Source organism: Alosa pseudoharengus, unplaced genomic scaffold (genome assembly GCF_046254945.1).
Source record: "Alosa pseudoharengus isolate Yale_2024_CS ecotype anadromous, Long Island Sound unplaced genomic scaffold, YU_APseudo_1.1 YU_APseudo_1.1_scf_13, whole genome shotgun sequence".
NCBI lineage: Eukaryota > Metazoa > Chordata > Actinopteri > Clupeiformes > Clupeidae > Alosa > Alosa pseudoharengus.
In genome coordinates, this window is record NW_027468598.1 from 18,574,443 (window position 1) to 18,597,289 (window position 22,847).

Below are 22,847 nucleotides of genomic sequence, written 5' to 3' on the forward strand. Positions count from 1 at the left end.
TAAAGAGGAAAGGCATGCCTAGGATGTGTGGGTGTGTGCTTCTTGAATTTCCCCTGGGGATCAATAAAGTATCTATCTATCTATCTATCTATCTATCTTGTACCCTAAAATGTAACAGTCATAGCAACAGACAAATGAGCTGTGACCACAATAAAAGCATGGAACAAATTGAAATCTATACTGTAAACTGCACCATACCTTAAACCTCAGTAGGATAGGCTGTAAAGTCAATGAAATATACACTCTTTGACATATATATAATTCTGTCGCTCCCTCTCTCCTTCACTCTCGTCTCTCTCTCTCAGAGGCGTCTGCATATCTGAGTCTTAATTGGTTCCGGGTCTCAGTGTTTCTACATTCCAATAGATTTAACGAGTGCCACAGATACACATCACCCCCCACCCCCAACCCCAACCCCAACCCCACTCCACCCCACCCCCAATCCTTTGCCCCTCAGCCGCTGAGCCACAAATGCGACCCCACTGCCAGTGACACCCTTCAATAAGTCAATTGTGTTGGGATGAGAGGGAGCCTTGATGCATTGGTCAGGGAACTTGTTTGGACCCCTGAGGACCAAAATGGACACAGAACATCGTCTTTTTTTAGCCCATTTGTCCAAAAACATTAAGCACTCTATTTGAAACCAACAGATTTGGTATGCTAAGTGGTTAGTGACTGACATGTTTTTGTCTATGTCCAGTACAGTCAATAAAAATATGTTTAGATAAAAGCCTACTCTGTAATGAATCCAGCCCTGATCTGGTCTGGCAAAGACTCTCTCAAAGACGCTTGATCTAGTGCATATATGTAGGCTCAGTCTAGTTACTGTACATCACTGGGTGCATAGACTGGGTTCATTACTGTATACTATTGACTACAACATGAATACTTGTATATCAGATATGAGCTGACATGTTAGACTTTACTAAAATGGATAAGTCTTTGTGCATATGCTATGTATATGCTGAGTATATATACTTATACTATGTAACTTATAACCTGCCATGTAATGTTAGTACAGTGGCTGAAGGGTTGAGGCCCCCCACGCCCACACATCCCCCCCTCTCCTAACCCCCCAGCTCTGGACTGATTTATGATGCAGGGGCTCAAGGTGCTTCCTGCTAATTTATGGCCTCCAACCTCGGTTCCTTAAACACTGACGGGGCCCGTATGCAGAGCTGGACTGGCCTCTTCTCTTTATGCCAGCTATGGGTCCCACAGGGAGAGAGAGATGGCAGGAAAGGAGAGAAGACAGGAGAGAGAAACGAAAACAGTGAGGCCTATCTGATTGGAATGTCAGTACATTGTCCACTATGGCTAAGACCCAGTGTGAATTTGGTTTGCTCGGTGCCTGGAGCATGAAGCTACTGATGGACATGGACAAATCTGGGTCGGCCAGAGATGCCCACAGTTACTCAAATTCAGTTCAAATTTAGCTTTACTGGCGCGATTTTGTCTGTTTTTCCAAAACCTCAAGAAATCAAGCAAAGCACAAAACCATCAACCCACAGCAGAATTAAATCTGTTGGAGCAGAAATAGTATTTGCTTATTTGTGTGCCTCTCTCTCTGTATTAAGTATGTATTGGCGATTGGTTTGAGTTGTGCTTCTTGAAGCAACAGGCAATTAATTTGCTGTTCAATTTTACAAACCAGTGTGAAATTTGCATTAAATTATTTTTCAAGAAAATGTTTAAATTGAATGTGTTCATTATAGCCCATTTTAGTCTTAGAGCACCCTGAAATGCAGCTGATAATGGGTCTAGCAGAAATGATGGGGGACCCAGGATCTGACCTCTCATGTCTGTCCCACACAGGAGCTTCACCAGGTCCTGTCTCCCTGGTCGGAGTCCATGTCCCAGCTGATGAGGAAGCTAGACCAGCTCAACCTGGACATAGAGGATGCCCTGAGTGCTGGGTCGTCCCCCTCAGACACCCCCGCTGCCACTCGCAGACACACTCCCACAGCAACCCACAACAACCCACAGCTGGTCAGTACCTCACATCCAACAAAAACAACAACAACAACAACAGCAGCAACAACAGCAGCACATTACATTTATATAGAGCTATACAGTGAAGCAAATCCAATAGAAATGCAGTCTACACACAAGAGCATGAAAGAATAACAGGTGGTAGTGGACAGTGGTATATGATATATTATGGTATATTTTTGTTCTATATTTCCAACGGTATTTATGGTGTCTTGTGCAGACTATATTGTGATATTCTTAAGATATAGGTTATAAAACAATATAACCATTCCTGAGACACCAGTCCAGTGACTCTACTATGAATAAAGTCACAGACATACAGACCGTTTTATGGGATGGAAGTTGGTGCAGCTATAAATCCAGTTAAATGCAATTTGTGTGCCACCTTTTGAACAGTCACTGTTGTTTCAAACGCTTGTAAAGGTGGGCAGGTTGATATGAAGATGTAGGTGAAGGGTGGAGAGTCACCCAGAAAACTGCTGACACTAGGTCTAGCTGTTTCTAAAGAAACCAAACCAAACGTGATGTCATGTGAGTATCTTGTGATGGTGAACATTGTGACCTGATGTGACCCCTGTATCTCTAAAAATAGGATGACAAAAGTCAGTGACTTTTCAAAGCAGGGAGAAAATATGATGTAGAAAAGAGTCATCGAGCCTTATCCTCTGTTGTATAAGACATGTAGCCATTTAATTGTAGTTCAGTTCTTCAATTCGAAATATTGCGTGGTCTCAGACTATTTGGAACACCAATGTATATTTGAATTCAATTCAAGTCTCTGATCTAATATACTACATTGAATTGTTGGGCCACATACCATATGCTACCGCTGAAGCTAACCTTTAAAATATCACTGAGTGGAATGCTAGTCTGGTTTCAACAGGTTTCTTGCCACAAACCATCTCTCTTTCGCCCCACAGTAGCTTTGGCTTCACTTCACTGTCTTCATACCATAGATCTTATGAGCCTAATTTCTTGGGGAAGTTTGTTCTTTTTTAAACTGCTTCTTTTATTGCAAATCGCATTAGTGGTGTGAAATTCATCGTACTATGGGGGGAAATCCTACAGAGTTACGCTAGGAGTGTCCTCTAGACTTTATGTGTTGAAGTGGTTTGCCTTTTAGCCCTTGTGAAATAATTCAATCACCATTTAGGAGAAATGGCTTCTTTCTGCATAGGGGACACTTTGTCTAGTGTGCCGTTTGCCTTTGCTGGCTATAAAGCATCAGGGAAAGGGCATGTTCCATGTGTCAGAATGAAATTCCACCGGGACAGACATAGACACAGACAGAGAGACAGACAGAGAGACAGACAGAGAGTGCCTTGGAGAGATGTGATGCCACTTCCTGCTGGGATGCTCAAAAGGCAGGGATCAGAGATGTCTTTGTGGACAGGCAGTTGAAGTAACATCCAGCACACACAAGTCACAGTGACTATCATGGAAAACATGACTGACTGTAAGCGGCCACAAAAAAAACCCTACTTACACTTTCCTTGTACTTTTAACATAATCTTTTTTCGCCCTGTTCACAATTCTCCAAGTTGACTTGCCATTACGTATTTTTCCCCTGGACATGCTGGAGAGCATATCTACTTATTCTTTTATCACATTCTGAAAGGGAAAGGGCCTGTTGAATAGAAGGCCTTTCTAATCTGTGCATGGCAGCACGATTTCACAAGCGCCTCTGAACCAGACTTCTCCTAACATGCTGGTGCGGTTATGGCTTTTTTGATGTAGCGCGCGGCTCAAAGCAGAGTCCTTCAGACCTCCTATCAGACAGGCACCGATCCCAGCAGACCGACTGTTGCGCCCAGACACATGGCGTCCACTTTATGTTGTGAGTCAGATTTGCCCCCCTCCACCCCCAGATGATATGTGGCCGTCTGTGCTCGACCAAAATCTCCAAAGCAACATCCCCAAAGGACTAGCACGATTGGAACAGAAGGCCATTGTCTGGGTGAAGATGTCAGGGACTGGGAACAGCCAATGATAGACTTGGAAAAAAAAGAGAGAAGGGAAAAAATGTTGGGGAATGCTGCCTCTTTTTGTGCCCAATCCTGAGTTACATGTTGGGAACAAGGGCGCCTTTTGGGTTCTGAGTGTCTTGGTCACACAGAGGGTGTGTTGTGTGAGGATGTGTGTGTGTGTGTGTGTCCTGTGTGGTTGGTATGATTTAGTCGGTTAGTGGTGGCGTGGCGAATGACAGATGTCCCTTTGAGCTGTGAGTGCTGTTATCCTAGGCATCTGCTGTAACTGGCTTTAACTAGCAACAGGAGGAGAAAGGGCATCTTTTGGCATCCCTCGGACAAGGTCACTCTGTTGCTGTGCTGAAAAGTGAAATATGCATATGTTTGCCTTCTTTGCCTCTGCCATCTGACCAAAAAGAAGCCAATGAATTTTGTTTTTTCAAAAGATCTCACTTGCACTCTCTCTCTGTCTATCTCTGAACGATTGACCTCTCCCTCATGTTTTTTATTTCTGTCTTTCTTTTCTCTCTCTCTCTCTCTCTCTCTATCCTGCTGGGAGTAAGTGCATCCTGTAGAGTCTAGAGTGACTTGTAGAGTCGGCTTGCCTCACACAGATGACATGGACGCTGCTGTTGTTTTCCTGATGCCCTCATGCTCTCCTGTCGTTACAGCGTGACGGCGTCTCATGGAGGTCAGCCCAGTCGACCCAGTCTGCTGGCGCCAGCGGCACCCTTAGGGGACTGGACACAGGGGACTCTTTCGGACAGGACAAGGCCATGAGCTCCAGCTCAGCCTCCGGCACCGGAACCAGGACTCGGCCCAAGAAGACGGAGGTGAGGGACCAGCTCATGGGTCTGGTGCTAGGCTTACGGAGTCAGAATTTGTGGGTCGTCTTCTGTGACGTTTTCATGATTGTTTTTGTTAGTGTTGCTGCATGGATGCGCACAGTTGTACATTGTGTTTAAGAAGCCCTTTGACTGCTGAAAAAGAGCATACCATAAGCCTTTCTGGAGCCTCACTTCTGTCCTTTTATCTATCTATCTATCTCTCTATCTATCTATCTATCTATCTATCTATCTATCTATCTGCATATGCATGAAAATATGTAAATTTTAGAATCAATATGTTACCGATTTATTTTTCTTTGTGGTTGTTGTATGGGTTGTCAGAGCTGTGTGTGATGAATCTTCGCAAGTGCGGTTTGTTCTCCAATCAAAGAGCGTGCAAGCACAAGATAGCTGGCTGGCTTCCCATGGCCTGTGTGTTTTTAATGGGTTTTCTGCATCATGGAGAGCAAATGGAGTAGATTTTCACTGGTCTAATCCAAACAATTTTACTGCAGTGGAATTAATATAATTAATATGAATTAATATGAATTAATAATTAATGAATTGGGGGTGACAGCCAAGTGGGGTGCGGGGTGCTGGGTGGGGTTGAGGGGCACCCTGGCGGACGACCACTTCTTGTTTAGATTGCAGGCAAAATCCCTTTCAAATGCTGTCTTCGCCGATGAGTCCCACTTCCACTGAAAACAAACACGGTCTCTGTACAATGGTTAAATAGAATGTGATAAACCATGTGGAATCTATAGACAGAGAGAAAGAGAATAACCAAGCAGGACATGCTGTTCACATTTACAGTATGTGACATGGTGTGATATTTACAAATGGAAAGGTCTACATCTATAGATGTCTTGTTATTTATATCTACTATAATTTATAGAGTTGATACATAAACATTCTTAAGGAGTTGCGTACAAGTCTCCTTTGTTTGACTTTGATATACTCTTCACCTAGCTCTGTACACAGATCCGTACAGATACTCCCTTTATGTATACACACAACATCTGTAACTATCCAGATATGTAGTAATATAAATATAATTATATATATATATATATATATATATATATATATATATATGGACGCTTTGGACAAAAGCGTCTGCAAAATCCCATAACCATAACCATAATATATTGAGAGAGAGAGAGAGAGAGATAGATAGAGCATATATATACCATCGGTGCCTACCAAACGCCTCATTGTGGGGATGTCTGAATGTTATCAATTGTTCTGTTCCTGCCGAGGATCTATAATTAGCTGTGCATTTGTGAATTCCCTATTTTGTAACACCTCTGCTGGTATGGGAGGAATGCCTGCGTTGCTCAAGGCAGTGGTGAGCTGTGGTCAGACGTGTGTGGCTGTTCCCTCCTGCAACCTGGCCTGTAAATATTTGAGGTTTGTATTAGGCTTAGCGCCAGGCATGCCAGCCTCAAGACTGGGATTAACAGGAGTCGGCACAACACGTTGGATGCATGTATATACACATAGTAGAAGGGAAAGGTTGTAAGTCTGTGAAGAGCTATTTAATTCAGATTAAGCTGCGTTTATAGTAATTAAAGATGGGTAAAGATTAAGTCGCCAAAAGAAGTCTCCAATTCATAACAGTTTTGAAATTAGAGAATTGTTTGTGAGGTTGTATTGGGTTTTCTATTAGTTGTGGCTTGTTGGTCAAAACGTTGCCTGCGTAGAAGTTTTTTGTGTGTCTGCTGGTATGTTAATCGCTGTTTCTAAACATTAGTATCATATTTAAATATCTCTCGGCTATGTTACAGTAGGCAGTTAGCTAGGCATGTCTCTTGAGATGGAGTCATGTTTTGGACTCACTGCCTTGTTTTAATTTTTCCAGGTGGTGACATTGACTGAGCCCTATTGTTTTTTATTTGATGATATTTATTTCTCTGACATCATTGGAAAGCGTGCTTTGGAAAGAAGAGCCTGTGGTGGTTTATGTGGGCTTTGTGTTAAGGTTACTATGGAGAAAAAAACAACAAGAAAAAAAATTCCTAATGTTCCTCTTGCCTGGTGGTTTTGTCTTTTTGCTCAACTCCAGGGACTCACCACTGGCAAAATAACAATATCATGATTGCTCAACAATACTGCTCGGCGTTTCTGGGGTGAAGGTGCTCATTGCCCCAGCACAGCGCAGTGCATACTCACCCAGTACAGTTAGTTTCTTCTGTCCTTCTCATGCATAAACAAAGACTTGCAGGAAACTGACCCAAGGGGTACGTGTTCTAACCAAGGCCTCACACTGAAATCATTTTCAGGTTTTTTTTTGCCAGTCATATGAATCACTGGAATGCTGCTAGAGACTAGAGAGTAAACGGGATCATATTTCATACCGCTTTCACCGCATAACCATCACACACACACACACACAGACACACAGACACACACACATACATACACACACACACACACACACACACATGCAAAAACATTTTTCTTCAGTGTGAGCAAGGGGGTGATATCTGTGGGAACTGTGTCTTTTCCGTTCAGCATGAGAACTGGGCCAGATGTGATTGTTTAATCTCCACCGTAGCTGTTGCTTGGCCACAGCAGTGCTAGGTACCACCCCCCCCCCCCCCCCCCCCCACACACACACACACACACATACACACACACACACACACCCCCATGGTCCGCCAGCCAGCCGCTGGGCTGCATGAGAACCAGTGAGTGGGGGGCTGTTTGGAAGAGGCCGTAGGGCGGCTAATTGGATTGTAGGGGCTGGGGGTAATAGAGTGATTTGGTTTTGTGCACTCTGATGACATGGAGCCTGGGTCTCAGCCTCTCAGGGCAGATTACAGACAGGGAAAGCCTCCACGGCATGCAGGGCCCTCTCACCTGCACCTGGTGTCAGGGGGTCAGGGTCAGACAGAGGTGCAGCGTAGACCAAAGGCTGACAAATCCTATTTGGGGTAAACAACAGGTCCCCCCAATGCACACGAATCGACAGCGCATTGGGAATGTTCACAGTGACTGTAAAATGGATGATATATCTTTACTCTTAACTCTTTGAGCAATGTTGTCTGGCAATAACATGATGGCTTCCTAATATTATGATTTGACAGTCTCTTTATCTGACTGTAACAAGTTGCCTGCTGACGATTTAACATTTTCAGATACGAATTTGTAGCATAATATTAAAGTGACCAAACAACATTGGAGAGTAACATTGGCTACATTGTTCAAGTGGGTTTCCTGTGTACCTTGTAGTTACCCCTATCGCATTGACACTCTCCTTCCAACCCAAAAAACCTTAAGCATCCAAAATGATTCTGCCTATGCCTAGAAGATATGACATAGTTAGGGAAAGTTAGGCATTTTTTGCCAATCTGAAATTTCTTTTCTTACCAATGGCTTTTTTTTACTACATGATCCTATAGGTGTCTAGTAACACCTCCCAATTTATCCATGGCCAAATCCTCGGGGAAACGCCTGGAGAGCCAATCAAGTTTGGAGTGCCTTTTGGAAAACAGCTCTTCATATATAAACACAGATCTGAGGTGACATTATATCAGTCTCACATGTAATATCAAGTCTTATAACAGAAATTAGCCTGGTGTAAGTAAGCCAGTTTGATTGGTCTGGCTTGATAACATGCACCAGCTGATGGGTGATCAATATGTGGAGTTGAAGCAGTGGTGGTGTTTAAAGAGATCAGTGCTCTCTCCCACTGACCTGGAGGCTCCGTAATCAGCTTTGGATTAGAGCGCTAGAAAAAGCCTGTGGTGACACCGGGGAATGGACCACCCCATGGCCGCTCACAGAGAAATGTGTGTGTGTCTGTGTGTGTGTGTGTGTGTGTGTGTGTGTGTGTGTATGTGTGTGTGTATGTGTGTGTGTGCGTGTGTGTGTGTGTCTTTGTGTGTGTGTGTGTGTGTGTCTGTCCGTATGTGTGTGTGTGTGTGTGTCTTTGTGTGTGTCTTTGTGTGTGTGTGTGTGTGTGTGTGTGTGTGTGTGTGTGTGTGTGTGTGTGTGGGCGAACACTAGCAGGCATGTTTGGAGCTGATGAGCTGGAGTTGTGTTCACCAAGTCAACAGTTGCCATGTTGAGCGTCTCAAAACAATAGAGCATTCTACTAGACAATACTTTGTGTTTGTAATGTAATTGAATTTTGTTGGCGGAACAGTCAACAAAACTGTGAAGCTACTGACCCTCAATTGCCCTTGGAAGTGAATCCATTGAACACATCATTGGCACAATCAAAAGGGTTATTACCTCATTAATGAAAGGGATCAAAACCACAACTGTAATATCCCTAAAGAACCCTAAGTATAGTTAATAACCCTAATTTATATTCCACTCCTAAGTATAGGAGTGGAATATAAAACCATTTTGAAAGGCACTAATAGAGTTAGCTGTGGCCACTCAGCATCCAGCCCTAGCTCCGTTGGCAGAGCTCCACGGCCTGTGAGGGGGGTCCCGTCCCCGGCCGCAGTCTGCCCCGTAGGTGCCTTGGCCGGGGCAGGATCGCAGGGTAAACGGCTCAGCGGGGTGAGGATAGATTACCCAGGCGGAGTGCAGCTCGTAAGGCCAGGGATTAGTTACGCCTCAGAGCAGGCTAAGCTGCGATGTAGGGTCCCAGTCCGAGTGTCACAAAAAATAATATATGAGTGCAGGAGCAGGAGGTCAGGGCTCGCAGCGGTGGGGCAGCGCAAGGCGGCTCGGTTGAGATGTTGGGCTCGCTTTTCCCAGCAGCCAGGCTGGCTCTGCGAAACACACACAGGAATACACACATGCACACATATACATACACATGCGCGCACACACACACACACACACACACACACACATACATACAAAACAAAACGTGCTATAATTATTTGAACCCTTGCAAAAAAATTACAAACAAAATGGAACTTTTTCCCCCATTTATATTCAACTTCTCTTAAAAGTAGTAAAAGTATCCATGAACTTTCAAGCAGTAGGCCTAGCCCATTAAGGTATAAAAATAAGTGGTACAGAGGTCAGATGCCCTAATTATTCTTTAACATGGGAAAGGAATGAGAATACACAATTCAAATTTATTTGGGAAAGTATGTTGACCTCAGTAAGAAAGGTAAATGCTATAAAAATATATCCTGGTGTAGCTACTCAAATTTGAGTCTGGTAACATGCCAATATTTATTCAATTATATACATTGTTTTTTTTCACTACATAAATTTGCTTCCCTTCAAGGTTGGATTTTCCTTCATAGTTAACATTGTGATATTAAGATAAATTGAATATATTCTTTTTTCTACTAAACTTTACCAGGGGAGCCAATACATGTGGAGGGCACTGTATTTAATTGCACTCTGTGGTAGGCTAATACATTTGTTTGCAAAAAGGCAAGCTGTGTTTTGTTCAGACAGAGACATGCCTTCAGGACTGTGATTCAGATGTTTGACTACACCAAGTTATGTGTGGTTAGCCACTACTACAGAAGAATAATGGCCTGTTGTTTGTCAGCTAGTTGACCACACCTTTTCATGATGTATTACAGCAAGACAGTTCCACTGTCTGGATTGCCCATCTTGAATTTAGAGGAGAGCAGATGTCTGTCATTGCTTTACAAATGGGGTAAAAAATGAAAGCTTATGCTTATCTGTCCCTGAATGAGGCTGGACAGTGATGCATCTCTACGCTGGCATTGTGCCACTCTCTCACTCCCGCACAAGGACAGACACACCTGACAGTGCCACGCTGAGTGATGTATGAAGTTGTCACCCGACGCCAAGCCAAGAGGAAGATTGGCGAGCTGCCTGGGAGAAGGATGTCATTTGGACGTTCTGACAATTTAAGGGAACCACGCAGCAGAAATGCATCTCAGAAGACAGGCTTTTGTTGTAACTTAATTGATTTGGCAAGCTTGACAGTCCTGTTAATTTGTGACTGATTCCCTGTGTTTGTTTAGTGGACACATGCTGATGTGAGATATTGTACGGCCAGCTGTCCGGAGTAGACAAGGACATTTATCCTCACCATTCTTTTACTCTGGACACTGAGAGCATGTTTGTTTACCACTTTGTCTTCTCAGAATTCAGTGGTTTGGGGTGCACACTTATTTAAAGTAAAATAAAGTAAATGGTAAAGTAAATACATTTATAAAGCATAAATCCTGAATCCTGCACGTCTCTATCCAAACACTGGTACATGGCATGATACTAGCATGGCAGATAAGCAGTAGCTCTGTGGACATCTGGTAATGTTAGATTTTTTGAAACCAGTCTTTAAATCCTAAGCGATCTCTCTGACTAGGAAGGGCAGTTTTCATTTAGTCAAGAGTCTGTAGTTTGGAAAGATTCTTAAAATGAAGTGGACTAGCCGTAGTTGCGCTCAAATAGACGCCTTCAGTCGTTTGTCATTAGAGAGATGCTTCAACATTTCCAAGCACTGGGAGGATCTCCACCTGCTTTGTGTAGGTATGTGACCATGAGGTATTTGTGAGCTGTGAAAAGCATTTGAGTGCACACACCCACATACACACTGACATTCTCACTACAAACACACACACACACACACACACACACACACACACACACACACACACACACACACACACACACACGTGCGCACATACTCACACATGTGCACAGTTCATCTGTGTTGCAACATGACTGGAACTCTCTTTATCTCCCCTCACCTGCATTCCAGCGCAATCCTCTCTCTCTCTCTTTCTCTCTCTGTCTGTCTCTCTTTCTTTCTTTCTGTATATTTTTCTTTTAAGACTGACAGTATTTTGCAATCAGACTTGTGGGGTGGGGGTGGGAGGAGGGGGTGCAAACACAAGCCCATTATTTCCCAAGCTCTCCCCCCTATAAAGCACGCTCCACCGAAAACAAACCTGGTGAGGGCCTAACCCGTCAGCCTGAGCCGTTAGCTGGCTGCTTTGTCAGAGGCCTCTTCCTGTGGATTCACCCCTACATGCTCTCACAACAGACACCCAGAGCATCAGGGGAAAAGAATAGGAAGTGTAATTACCTTATCGGACATGACTAAAGAGATCTGGAGGACAGAAAGTGAAAGAGCAACTGATGTGATTTTTGAAGTTCCTTCTTACAACATGTCAGCATGGGGTTTTTGGCTTCTTTAGTGAAAAGCTGAAGATGTGCTAAATATAGCGGGAGTGGTTTCCCTGCTGTGGGGGAAAGAGAGAGCAAAAGAAGAGGAGAGATGGACGTGGACAGGGACCCCTGGGAACACATCTGGTTCGGGCCGAAGCCTTTTGGCTCGCTTTGAAACCCACGTAGCGGGCCGAGAGGGCTTCTCTCTTTTCCCCACTGTACTCTCCAGACAAGTCAAAAGCCGAAACCTAAAAGCTATTTTCTCCCTGAACAATTTGAAAAATTCTCAAATGACTTCTCTGTCTTGGGTTACTCCATTGTGCGTTTTCCCCCCTTTCTTTCCATTCGGCTTTCTCTCTGTTTTGTTTTCTAATTTGATTTTACTTTAAGTTTCTTTTTTAGGTTTCTGTCTTTTTTCAACCCATTTTCAACTGCTTTCCTTTCTTTCTTTCTTTCTTTCTTTCTTTCTTTCTTTCTTTCTTTCCTTCTTTCTTTCCTTCTTTCTTTCTTTTTCCTTTTCCTCTGCACAGTTTTATTTTATCCACCAGGACAAACATTACAGAAATGGCGAAGCAGCTTTAGTCTACCAGTCATCTCGGTGATGGGCTGGGCGTGTGGTTCAGAGTTGTGACCTGGAGGAGTTATCATCCCAGAGTAGCCCCCTGGGCCCCCCCACCCCCATGTGTGTGTGTGTGTGTGTCTGTGTGTCTGTGTGTTTGTGTCTGTGTGTGTGTGTCTGTGTGTCTGTGTGTCTCGTATGTGTGTTTGGGGATTAATGGCTGTGTATAGGATCCCATCCATCCTGCCATATGCCATGTTAGGCCTCCTCAGCTTATGTAATACTGAGGACAAGAAGTCTGGGATCGAGCTCCTTTCGGTTGACTGCCATGGGGTATGACTCGGCTGAAGTGGCTCGGGCCAAATATAACAGAAGAAGTGAATCACAGGGGAACTCCGGGTTTTGTGTGTATAACTCACACACAGCATTGTAGGAGAGGCCAGAACATGCACAGAGTGGAGGAATAACAGCGCTCAAGACATCCAGCACAAAAGTTAACCGATGTCTGGGCGGGGGCTGTGCAGGGGGTTGCTGGGTATGTGTGTGTGCTGGGTTACGTAAACCTTGTCAGATTGTATGCGACCCGTGTGTATTGTAACTGTGATATAAACCTGATCGTGTCCTTAGGAGATGATCTGTGTCGGTGCTTAGAAAACACCGTAGGTGGGGAAAAAAAGACTTTTGAATCCTCAAGGAGCGCAGTGACATGTGTTTTTGTGTTAGTGTCATTTCAGCGTTGCATGCTGGCTGCACCCAGTCAAAGCAAGAAGCGCTGTTGGAATGTCTATTGGGATAATAGCTCACAGATGAAACGCTGACAGAGTAACTTGAGCACTAGAGGAAGAGTGAAGACAAAGGAAAAGAGAGCTTCATTTTTTCGTATGCGGATGTCAGTGTGTCATCAGTGGACATGTTCCCCCACTCTTGAATCAGCCTCTTGCATTCTCTGTCCAAGTTGGAGTCAGTGTTGCCAGGTGTTGAAGCCAGCCTTGCGGTGTGCTCGTTATTATTGTCCATCCTCATCCCAAAACCCCCCCCCCCCCCCCCAACACATACATACACACACACACACACACACACACACACATCCAGACACCTTGACAGACTTGTGTGGTCGTGTCACTCCCCACCCCCATGCATCCATGACTCACTCCCAGCTCGTCTTGTAGCAGGCTGTCACAGGGTAACGGAGGGCAGGATGCCTCCAACAACAGACCCTCGTGCCCCCCCACCCCCCCAACCCCCCCGACCCCCACCCCCCCCCCAACCTCGAGTGTACCATCATCACCAGTCTCAGGGACCATTGTGGTGCACAGCCCCAGACAAGTTACTCACAGCGAAAAGCCTGCTGACTAACACAGACATGACACTCCGCACAAACACAGCCCTCAGTGTTTGCGAGCTCAGCCTCCCAAACAAACTTTGGTTTCAACTTGATGTATCCACTTGGACCTGTATAGTTTGGCTTTTTCCGTGGGTGGTGTGTGTGTGTGTGTGTGTGTGTGTGTGTGTGTGTGTGTGTGTGTGTGTGTGTGTGTGTGTGTGCGTGTGCGTGTGTGTGTGTGTGTGTGTGTGTGTGTGTGTGTGTGTGCGTGCACGTGTGTGGCATTTTTTTTTCTCCACAACCCCGAACTGTTTTGTTTTTCTTTACAAAAAAGGACCCACTCAGTGTGCTCTATCTCTAGGGTCTTTCGCACAGGAAGTTAAATCATCCGAGTCAAGTGATTTAGATTGTTGTGAATATTACATGCCGTGTGCTGCACCGTGGGTGTTTTTGTGCTTTCTTAATAGTCTCTTATCAGTTTAAATTGAGGTCAACCATTCTGGGGAGCATGACGTTAGTGATGAGGCAGGCCTATTTGCGCTAAATTCAGGCAGGCTTGTCCTTCTCGTTGGTACTCAGGGAAGGCAGGAAACAGTCCTATTAATCTCCGTTTTTGAAGACGGTGACCAGAGAGTGCAGATATGTAATAAAATTCTAACCCTCCTCACAGAATCAACGACTGTTTTTGACATCAGTCATGTCTTCCTGCTGCTGTGGCACAGACTCAGGTTCTGGGTGTCAATGTACCCATTGAGGAGCCATTTGGGGGCAACCATCCAGATATTTTGTCTTTATTATTTGCAACTTCAGTCACAGCATGTTTCTTTTTTCAATCTCAGGGCTTAAGTTTCAGATAAACGTTGTCCTCCTTCTTGTAGGCCTACCAAAGATTTAGATGTATGCATTATTTCTGTCCAATCCTATATCTCAAATAGGTTTCAGTACACTGGTTAGAGACTAAGGATAACATGAGTGCCAAGACACCAAGTAATGCATCTGTCGCCATCCAAACAGGATGTATTGTATATGACGCACCCTCCCTGATGTATGTCAGAGTTTCACTGTATAAAAGCTCTGTTTACCCTACAGAGAAGGATCGTGTACAAACAAAGAGAGTAAATCATTATGGAAAAATGTGTGTTGAAGTGAGTTGTGTGTGTGTGTGTGTGTGTGTGTGTGTGTGTGTGTGTGTGTGTGTGTGTGTGTGTGTCTGTGTATGTGTGAGTGTGCGTCTCTGAGTACATGACAAAGAGGGAGCAAAAAAGACCTTGTAACATAAACAAAGTGAGCTCCCAGGCAGCATGCATATACATTTTCCTGATAATGATCATTTATTGCCTTTCGGTCACTCGTAGATGAAGCGCAAGTATGTAACGCAGACAAACCAACCAGTTCTAACTCTAAACCTCTGCCAAGTCTTTGGATTTGCAGAACACACAGTCCCAGTGAAACAGAGTCAAAAGCCAAGACAGGCTGAATGAGAGTTAGATAGGGAGTGGGAGGAAGGCGTCGAGACAGCAAAGGAGATATAGAGGCCGAGGGTGGTCTACAAAGAGAGAGAGAGAGAGAGAGAAGAAGAGATGGAGAGAGAAGGAAAGAGCAAGTCTCTGGAGGATTAGTCATGGAATGTTCAACATGACCCCTCTCTCCAAACAAGTAGCACTTTCTCATCGGGCAGGGGCCTGACCACCTTAAATCACACTCATCCTAGGTCAAGCTCTATAGAGGACCCATGGCATAAACTCAGCAGCTAGGTGATGGTTATGGCTGGAGACAGGGACCTGTTCTCCTTTAGAGCTCACTTGTCTGTCTGTGTCTGTCTGGTAGGTTTTATGGGGATAAGAGTTTGGGTGCCAACGAAGGTTAGTATATGTGTGTGTGCAAGCGCGCCGGAAGCACCCCCACTTTTCGGGGGTAAAAAAAAAAAGGGCAGTTGTTGACCACAACACCGACACGGCATCGCGCAGTGGTTCCCAAATGGGGGTACGTGAACGCACTCCAGGGGATACGTGAGATTTTAACCCTTCGAAGCCGATTGACGCAAAGTTACTCGCAAACCCGTGAACGCATAGATATGGCATGCATGTCAGATGAAAGAGGAGACACAGAGCTATCATTTGATACCAAGTACATCCTTCTGGTTTATAAAACAAACGAAGTGACAGCACAATAATAACTTCATATAGCTCGACTTACCTCACGTTTTTCTCTGTTTTTGTGGCAAAGCATGTTTATAATCCAACACGTGTGTTTCTCTATGGCAAAGAATGTTCATAATCCGGTTTTGAGATCCTAGCAAATTCCTGCATGGCATTCAATTCAAGGCTCACATTGCATCCCAATTTGTTCGACAAAGAAACACCTTTTTTCCCTTTACTTTGTTCATGGCAATGCAGTAAAAAGTTGTAGAGAATCATGAGTGCAGACAGGCACACACAGGCTTACACGTAAACTCGGTTCAAGTCAGGTCAGATCAGTTCGTGTTACAGATATGGAGCGCAGAAAGGTAATTTTTAATCACTAATTAATGTATAACATGATTACAGTCAAACACAAAGGGAACAGGCACAGTTGGGTAACTAATTCTAGCGTCGTTTTCTTACGGGGATAAACAGTGACAGGTTACCGGGGGACCTTTTACGATAACCTTCAAAATGTAGCAATATAGGTTACGTGCAGATCTTTTCATCACAGTCATTGACACGTTTTGGCTGCGTGCACAGGACAGAAAATGGAGATTGTGATCATTATTATTGTAGGCTATAGACTACCTCCTTTATTCCTTGAATGCAAATTCAGGTTATGCTGGTGTGTCTGTGTCTGTCAAGAACTTGTAGCCTAGACTAAATCACTGTGCGTAAAAAGACGCTCCAATCAGCTTGAATGAAACCACCCGAAATCACTACACAGCACCTAACATAATGACAATTTTTATTAGACTTTTTTTTTAAAATTATTATTAGACTATCTTATATCGTAATATCCCACGTGAAAACGTGCGTGAATAGTTGACCTCTGGAATTTTCAAAATTGTCTCGGGAAACCCAGCCCGAAACCAGGTTTTTTTTTTTTTTTTTTTTTGCACCCCCACTTTTTCAAACTCGTTCTGGCGCCGCTGTGTGTGTGTGTGTGTGGGAGGGGGGGGGGGGTGCGTAAGGAGAACTCATGTGGGATTTGTAGAACCAGGCAGCCCCTAGATATATTGGTAGCCACATCAGCTGCTCTGAATTATATTGCGTCATCACTTTGGCATGTGGGCCTACTGGTTAGGGAATCCGACTTGTGACCAAAGGGTGGCTGGTTCGAGTCGAGGAAAAATGCAGGTGGGGGGAGTGAGCGCTCTCCCACATCCACGGATGAGGTGCCCTTGAGCAATGCACCTAACCCACAAGTGCTCCCCGGGCGCCGGATTAAGGGACTGCCCACTGCTCTGGGTGTGTATGTGTGCTCCTAGTGTGCGCACTGCTTTAAATGTGTGTGTATGAATAGGTGTACACTACTCCCGGATGGGTAAAATGCAGGGAACAAATTCCTTGTATAAGTAAGTGTGCTTGGCCATTTACTGTAGATGTGATTTCAGTTGAACCAGCAAGGCAGAACACAAGAAAGGTTAACAAATGTTTTAATCCATGGAAGGATTTACAAAAGACATAAGCAACAATGAGATAGAGTCTTTGGCACAGGCCCCTGTCCTTGGTCTAGGGGCAGACCGGTTGGCCTTGCTGATCCTGCCAGGAAGGCAGGGGACAGATTGACAAGGGCCAAAGTGGTGGTGGTTGGGGAGGGAGGAGGGGAACATCGAAAATCGGCACCTGAAAGCAACAGGACTGGTACATAAGCCGAATCATTATAAAGACCGATGTAGACCAGTGAGTCTTTCTGCGAGAACGTAAGCTAGTGCTTCCATTTATTATGACCGCCGCGCAGCGAAGCGGCGGTCATATAGGTTTAGTCAGATTTTTTTCTTTTTCGCATGCCCAAATTTCTGTCAATGATTCCCGGGACACTGAAAGACCGGGGTACACGAAACTTGGTGGGCATGTAACCCCACATGGATAGCATGGAACCATCGTTTTTTGTTTTGATCTGTAGCTCCCCCGCTGGACTGGACCCCCGAAAGGAGGGTAGGGCAGACACAGTTTTCTGTGAATATCTCGAAAACCGTAGGGTTTAGGAGGACCATTTTTTTTTGTATGTTGATCTCAAGGGGCCATGTCAACCCATTCCATAACCACTCATTTCATGTATAGCGCCACCTAGTTAAACACAAAAAAGTAAAAATGAGGTGTTGTAATTGAAGGTATCTGTGACCTAACAAAGTCAAAACTGTACAAAATTGGAAGTGTAGGATCATTATGACACCCTCTGTATGCACGCCAAGTTTCGTGGAATTCCGTTCATGGGGGGCCACACAATAAATTAATTTATGTTACTATACACCAACTGGCCTGTAGGTGGCCGGAGACAGTTTTCTGTGAATATCTCGTTAACCGTAGGGCCTAGGAGGTCCACCTTTTTTATGTATGTTGGTCTTAAGGGGGCATGTCAACCCATCCCATTACCACTTATTTTATGTATAGCGCCACCTAGTTAAAAATGAAAAAGCAAAAAATTAGGTGTTTTCATCACAATATCTCTGGCTGACAAGGTCAAAACTGCACGAATTTAAAAGTGTAGGATCATTATGACACCCTCCGAATGCATGCCAAGTTTTGTGTACTTTCGTTCATGTGTACATTTAGTGACGTACACCAACAAGGATTCCCGGGACACTGAAAGACCGGGGTACACAAAACTTGGTGGGCATGTACCCCCACATGGATAGCATGGAACCGTAATTTTTCGTTTTGATCTGTAGCCCCCCCGCTGGACTGGACCCCCCGAAAGAAAGGTAGGGCAGACACACTTCTCTGTGAATATCTTGAGAACTGTAGGGCCTAGGATGACCATTTTTTTCCGTATGTTTGCCTCCAGGGGTCATGTTAACCCATTTCATGTGCACACATGTGCACAAACAGATACACACACACACACACATACATTCACAGTAATCATATGTATGACACATACTCACACAGTAGACATATGTACGCTTGCATGCACAGGCACATACGCAGGCACACACACAAGCACGCACACACACACACACACACACACACACACACACACACACACACACACACACACACACACACACACGCATAACATAAACATGTACATGCACACATTTCAAGAATTTCTCAGAATTATGAACAGGCAAGATGGAGGTGGGGTTGTATAAAATGAATTTTACATGTGAAATCTATGAACTAATCATGTTTTGGTACTTGTTGACTGTTGTCTGCTGTAGCAGATATCAGTGAGAATTGAGTGTGGATAATGCAATTTAGTGAGACAGTTAGAATCATATAGGCCTTTCAGCGTGATTTATTTTTGTGGAAAAAATGTGCTGGACTGGGCAGCGGTCATATTTTATACCGCTCTGCGGTACATCTAGTTTCACATAGGCTTGGTGCTATCCATCATCTTAAAGAAAGTGTGCAACTTTACTGAAATTGGCCTTTTTGGAAAAACCCAAGCGGGCAACCAAGTTTGTGTTATGTTTTGAAAAAACCCCAGTTGTTATCTTCTATTATCCCACTAGTTCTGGTCAACCTACTTTGGCCAACTTTGCCTTTGTATTCTTTTAATTGAATGTTCATACATTGTTGTATTGTTATTTGTGACAACATTTCTGTATTCTTTTTTTGCAGATGTCCACCAAAAAGAGGAACAAAGGCACAGGTACGTCTGGGTTATTTGATCCGTTTAGGCTTTGTGTTTTGATATAATGCTAGAGAGGTCTGGAATGTTCTAATATGGCATTGTGTAAGAATGTTTGAGAATGCTCTGGAGACGTGGGCACATAGGATAAGCCTTAACACACTGGGCGTCACATTCCTCTGTGTTTAACATTAAACGTTTCAGCTGCAACAACATTGCAGCCTCCCCCTCAGGCTTCACTGTGGCACATTACTTATCTTATCACACATCTGATCGGGGGAGGGGGGGGGGGTTAGATTCGGTTCAAGTTGAAGTGTTACCTGCTATGCACCTGGTGGACCCGTCCGTTTCTCACTGTGAGCGATTGTAGTGGAACGTTGCCCAGAGGAGATCATCTTCAACAAAGAGCAGCTCTGTCCAGAAGTGTCAGTCCTAGGCCTTGGACACGACCAGTGAATGGGAGGAAGGAATCCACTCGCTTTAACAAAATTAAACCATCAAGCGTGGCCATGAAAGCCTCATTGTGAGAAGTTGTCAGGGGGGAAAAACTAGTGAAAGCATTTCAGGGCGGCTTTTGAATTGTATTCCATAATTAGTTGAGCGCAAATGGTCAAATCAGGGGTGATTGTCCGAGGGTCTTTATTCTGGATTCGGTAGAGATCTTTTTTCATTATTCCGTTCCAAGAACTCTGGGCAAAGTGTCAGACTGGCCACAATTCAAATGGCGCTCTCTCATCGCAGTGAAGAGAGCTATTTTAATCTCATTCTGCACTGACTAGGAAAGTATTGTGCATTGGAATATTGGTTAGTGGACGGTTCCATTTTGAGTTGATGTCAGAGCCATTTCTTCTGTCCTACGACACCCACGTGGCACCTCTGCTCTTATGGAACAGTCTGTACATATGAGTGTGTATCAAGCCTCTTTTTGTCGTTTAGTGTGTTTGTGTGATATACATCTCTCCCTCCTTCTCTTTCTGTCTCTCCTTCTCCCTCTCTCTCTTTCCTCCGTCTGGCTATGTGAGTGTGACAGAGTCCGTCTGTGTGTGTGTGTGTGTGTGTGTGTGTGTGTGTGTGTGTGTGTATACTTGTGTCTGTATACTTGTGTCTGTCTTGTGGGTGACCGATGGAGACAGGTGTGTGTTCTCACCCTCGGCCAGTGTCTAGAGAATGCGGAGGCGCACACACACACACTCTCATTTTTTTTTACAGCGTCCCCTATTTTTACCGGGCTACTTGGCGGTTTAAAATTAGGGTGCATACCAGATCATTGTTGCTATTTTGCCTGAGGTGAAATATTTGGCCCCGACTGATATGGCCCCTGGGGGCAGCTGCAGTGTTGTTGGCAAGGGACTTGGGGGGGGGGGGCAATTTGGGGCTTGGGTTCCACTCTCACATGACCTGTGGAGGGCACGGTCGCGCGGCACAAATGTACATGGCGGCGTGGAGAGACATTCCTCACGGTCATGCGTTCAGACCATTGGTCGTTAAGTTTTTAGTCTGTGTGGTCTGGCGGCGGCAGCAGTGCTTCAACGGTTAAAATTGATTTCAGGACACCAGGTGGTGACGGAGAAATGGCCTGGTGTATAACAAGCGCTCTTCAAGGCCAAGAATGGACCAGCGCACACACACACACTACAGCCCAGCCCCACTGTACTAGTTCAGGGTTGGGGGGTATGGCTGTCGGACGGAAAAGAGATCCATTTTTTAGGTTGATCTCTATAACAGGTATGACCCTTCACAACGACTTAACAATAACCTGTAGCTCTGCTAAAATGGAAAACTGGCATAATGGTCTCCGAGCTGCTGACAGCACTAATAAAGACGGTGATGGGAGGTGACCGGGGGACGCTATAACCCCTAAAGACGACACTCCGCAGAGCAGCGTCCGCGAGGTATACAGTTCCCCCCGTCGACCTCACAGCTGCGCCGGAGGGACCCGATGATGTCACTGGCTAACAGCCGCAGATGTTTTGCAGACCACCTCGGCCGGCCGGCCGGCTTCACTCTCCGGCAGCTTTATTATGACATTCCCCAGCAGAGGAAAACAGTCTGCCCTGCTCCGCTCCCTGGCGACTGGGGGCCGAGGGCTGGGATGGCTGGGGCTGCTATTTGTGCCCTGGCCATCACAGGCTAATCCCGCCACTGGCACAGAGATGGGGCTGAGCAGCAAGGCAGATGCAGCAAAGCATGCAGTGGCCCAGGTTTGAAAGGCTTGATGAAAGCTGCTGATGAAAAGGGATGGGAGATGAGTCTGAATTTAGATGAATTTGTCTGCAGTAAATGTCATGAACCAATGAAACCTAAATGGCAGACAGGCCACATTTGGTCATTTTGCTAATACATCTACCTTCAGGCAGTTATGAGATAATTGCTCACTCTGCTGAGCAGAAGTGAAAATAACGCTCACTGTAAAATGTCAAGCTAATAAAGTCAAATTATGGTTGTGTGGAAAAAATAGCATTTCTTGACTTTATCAGTGAAAGTGGCTAAACCTTCAATGAACCACACTGGTAGAGCAAATATATCGGTGTTACAAATCCAGTGGGTATTTATTTACATTTTGCTGGCGGGATGTCTGAGTGGCGCTCCAGGGTCAGGCCTGAGGGTCTCACATGTCCTCACCTGTCAGTCTCCCCCCTCATCTGGCCATGGTGGTGGATCACATGCGTGTGCCCTCACCCCTCAAGGCACGCCAGGCTCACTGCCCCTCAGCACCAGACCCCTACCGAGAGGCTGGGAGAGGGGAGAGGGCAGCCAGATTCAGTTTTTGGATTCTGTGGGATAATGAGCGCAGAGGGTCAACTGGTTTACAACCCCCGCCCCCCCTCCTGATATTTAACCCTTAGTCGTCCATTCCAGAATGCAAGTAGCCCGTGTGGATGTCTAGACATTTGATATGAATGAAATATGAAAGAGATGGATGGATGGATAGCCATAGCTCCCTCAGCTGGTTCCCTTTCCTAATAATGGTAGTACAATAACAATGGCAATGTATGTGTGGTTACCATGGACACAAATTTAAAGGCAGCTAAGGTTAGCTTCAAGGTCAGCATTCACGGTGGTTAGCCTGTCAACTAATAATCTCACAGAACAAAAAGAAACTTGAGTCATGTACAGGAAAAGAACTGAATCCCTTTGAGCCTCTTGCATTTTTTTTTCGTTGTTTGTTTTTCCCTCCCTCTTAAAACCAGATCTTGAAGCCCCTGTTGCTCCGTGCTGAGTGGATAAACACTGGAACCAGGGAAAGTTATATTTGCCCTCCTACTTACTTTTATTTGGGGGGAAATTTCACTCGTGGCAGACATGTATTCCTCTTCGATAATCCCCCTTATCCTAAATGAAGGATA

The 22,847-nt window shown here is 44.9% G+C and overlaps 1 protein-coding gene across 1 annotated transcript in view; it reads left to right on the forward strand.

The window, feature by feature from the left end:
• Nucleotides 1-22,847, forward strand: part of stard13b (StAR related lipid transfer domain containing 13b) — an 83,947-nt gene that overhangs the window by 7,985 nt on the left and 53,115 nt on the right. The window contains exons 3-5 of the mRNA XM_076282375.1: nucleotides 1,816-1,989; nucleotides 4,631-4,792; nucleotides 19,491-19,521. Of these exons, the coding sequence (XP_076138490.1) occupies nucleotides 1,816-1,989; nucleotides 4,631-4,792; nucleotides 19,491-19,521 (367 nt within the window). The remainder of the gene's footprint in view (nucleotides 1-1,815; nucleotides 1,990-4,630; nucleotides 4,793-19,490; nucleotides 19,522-22,847) is intronic.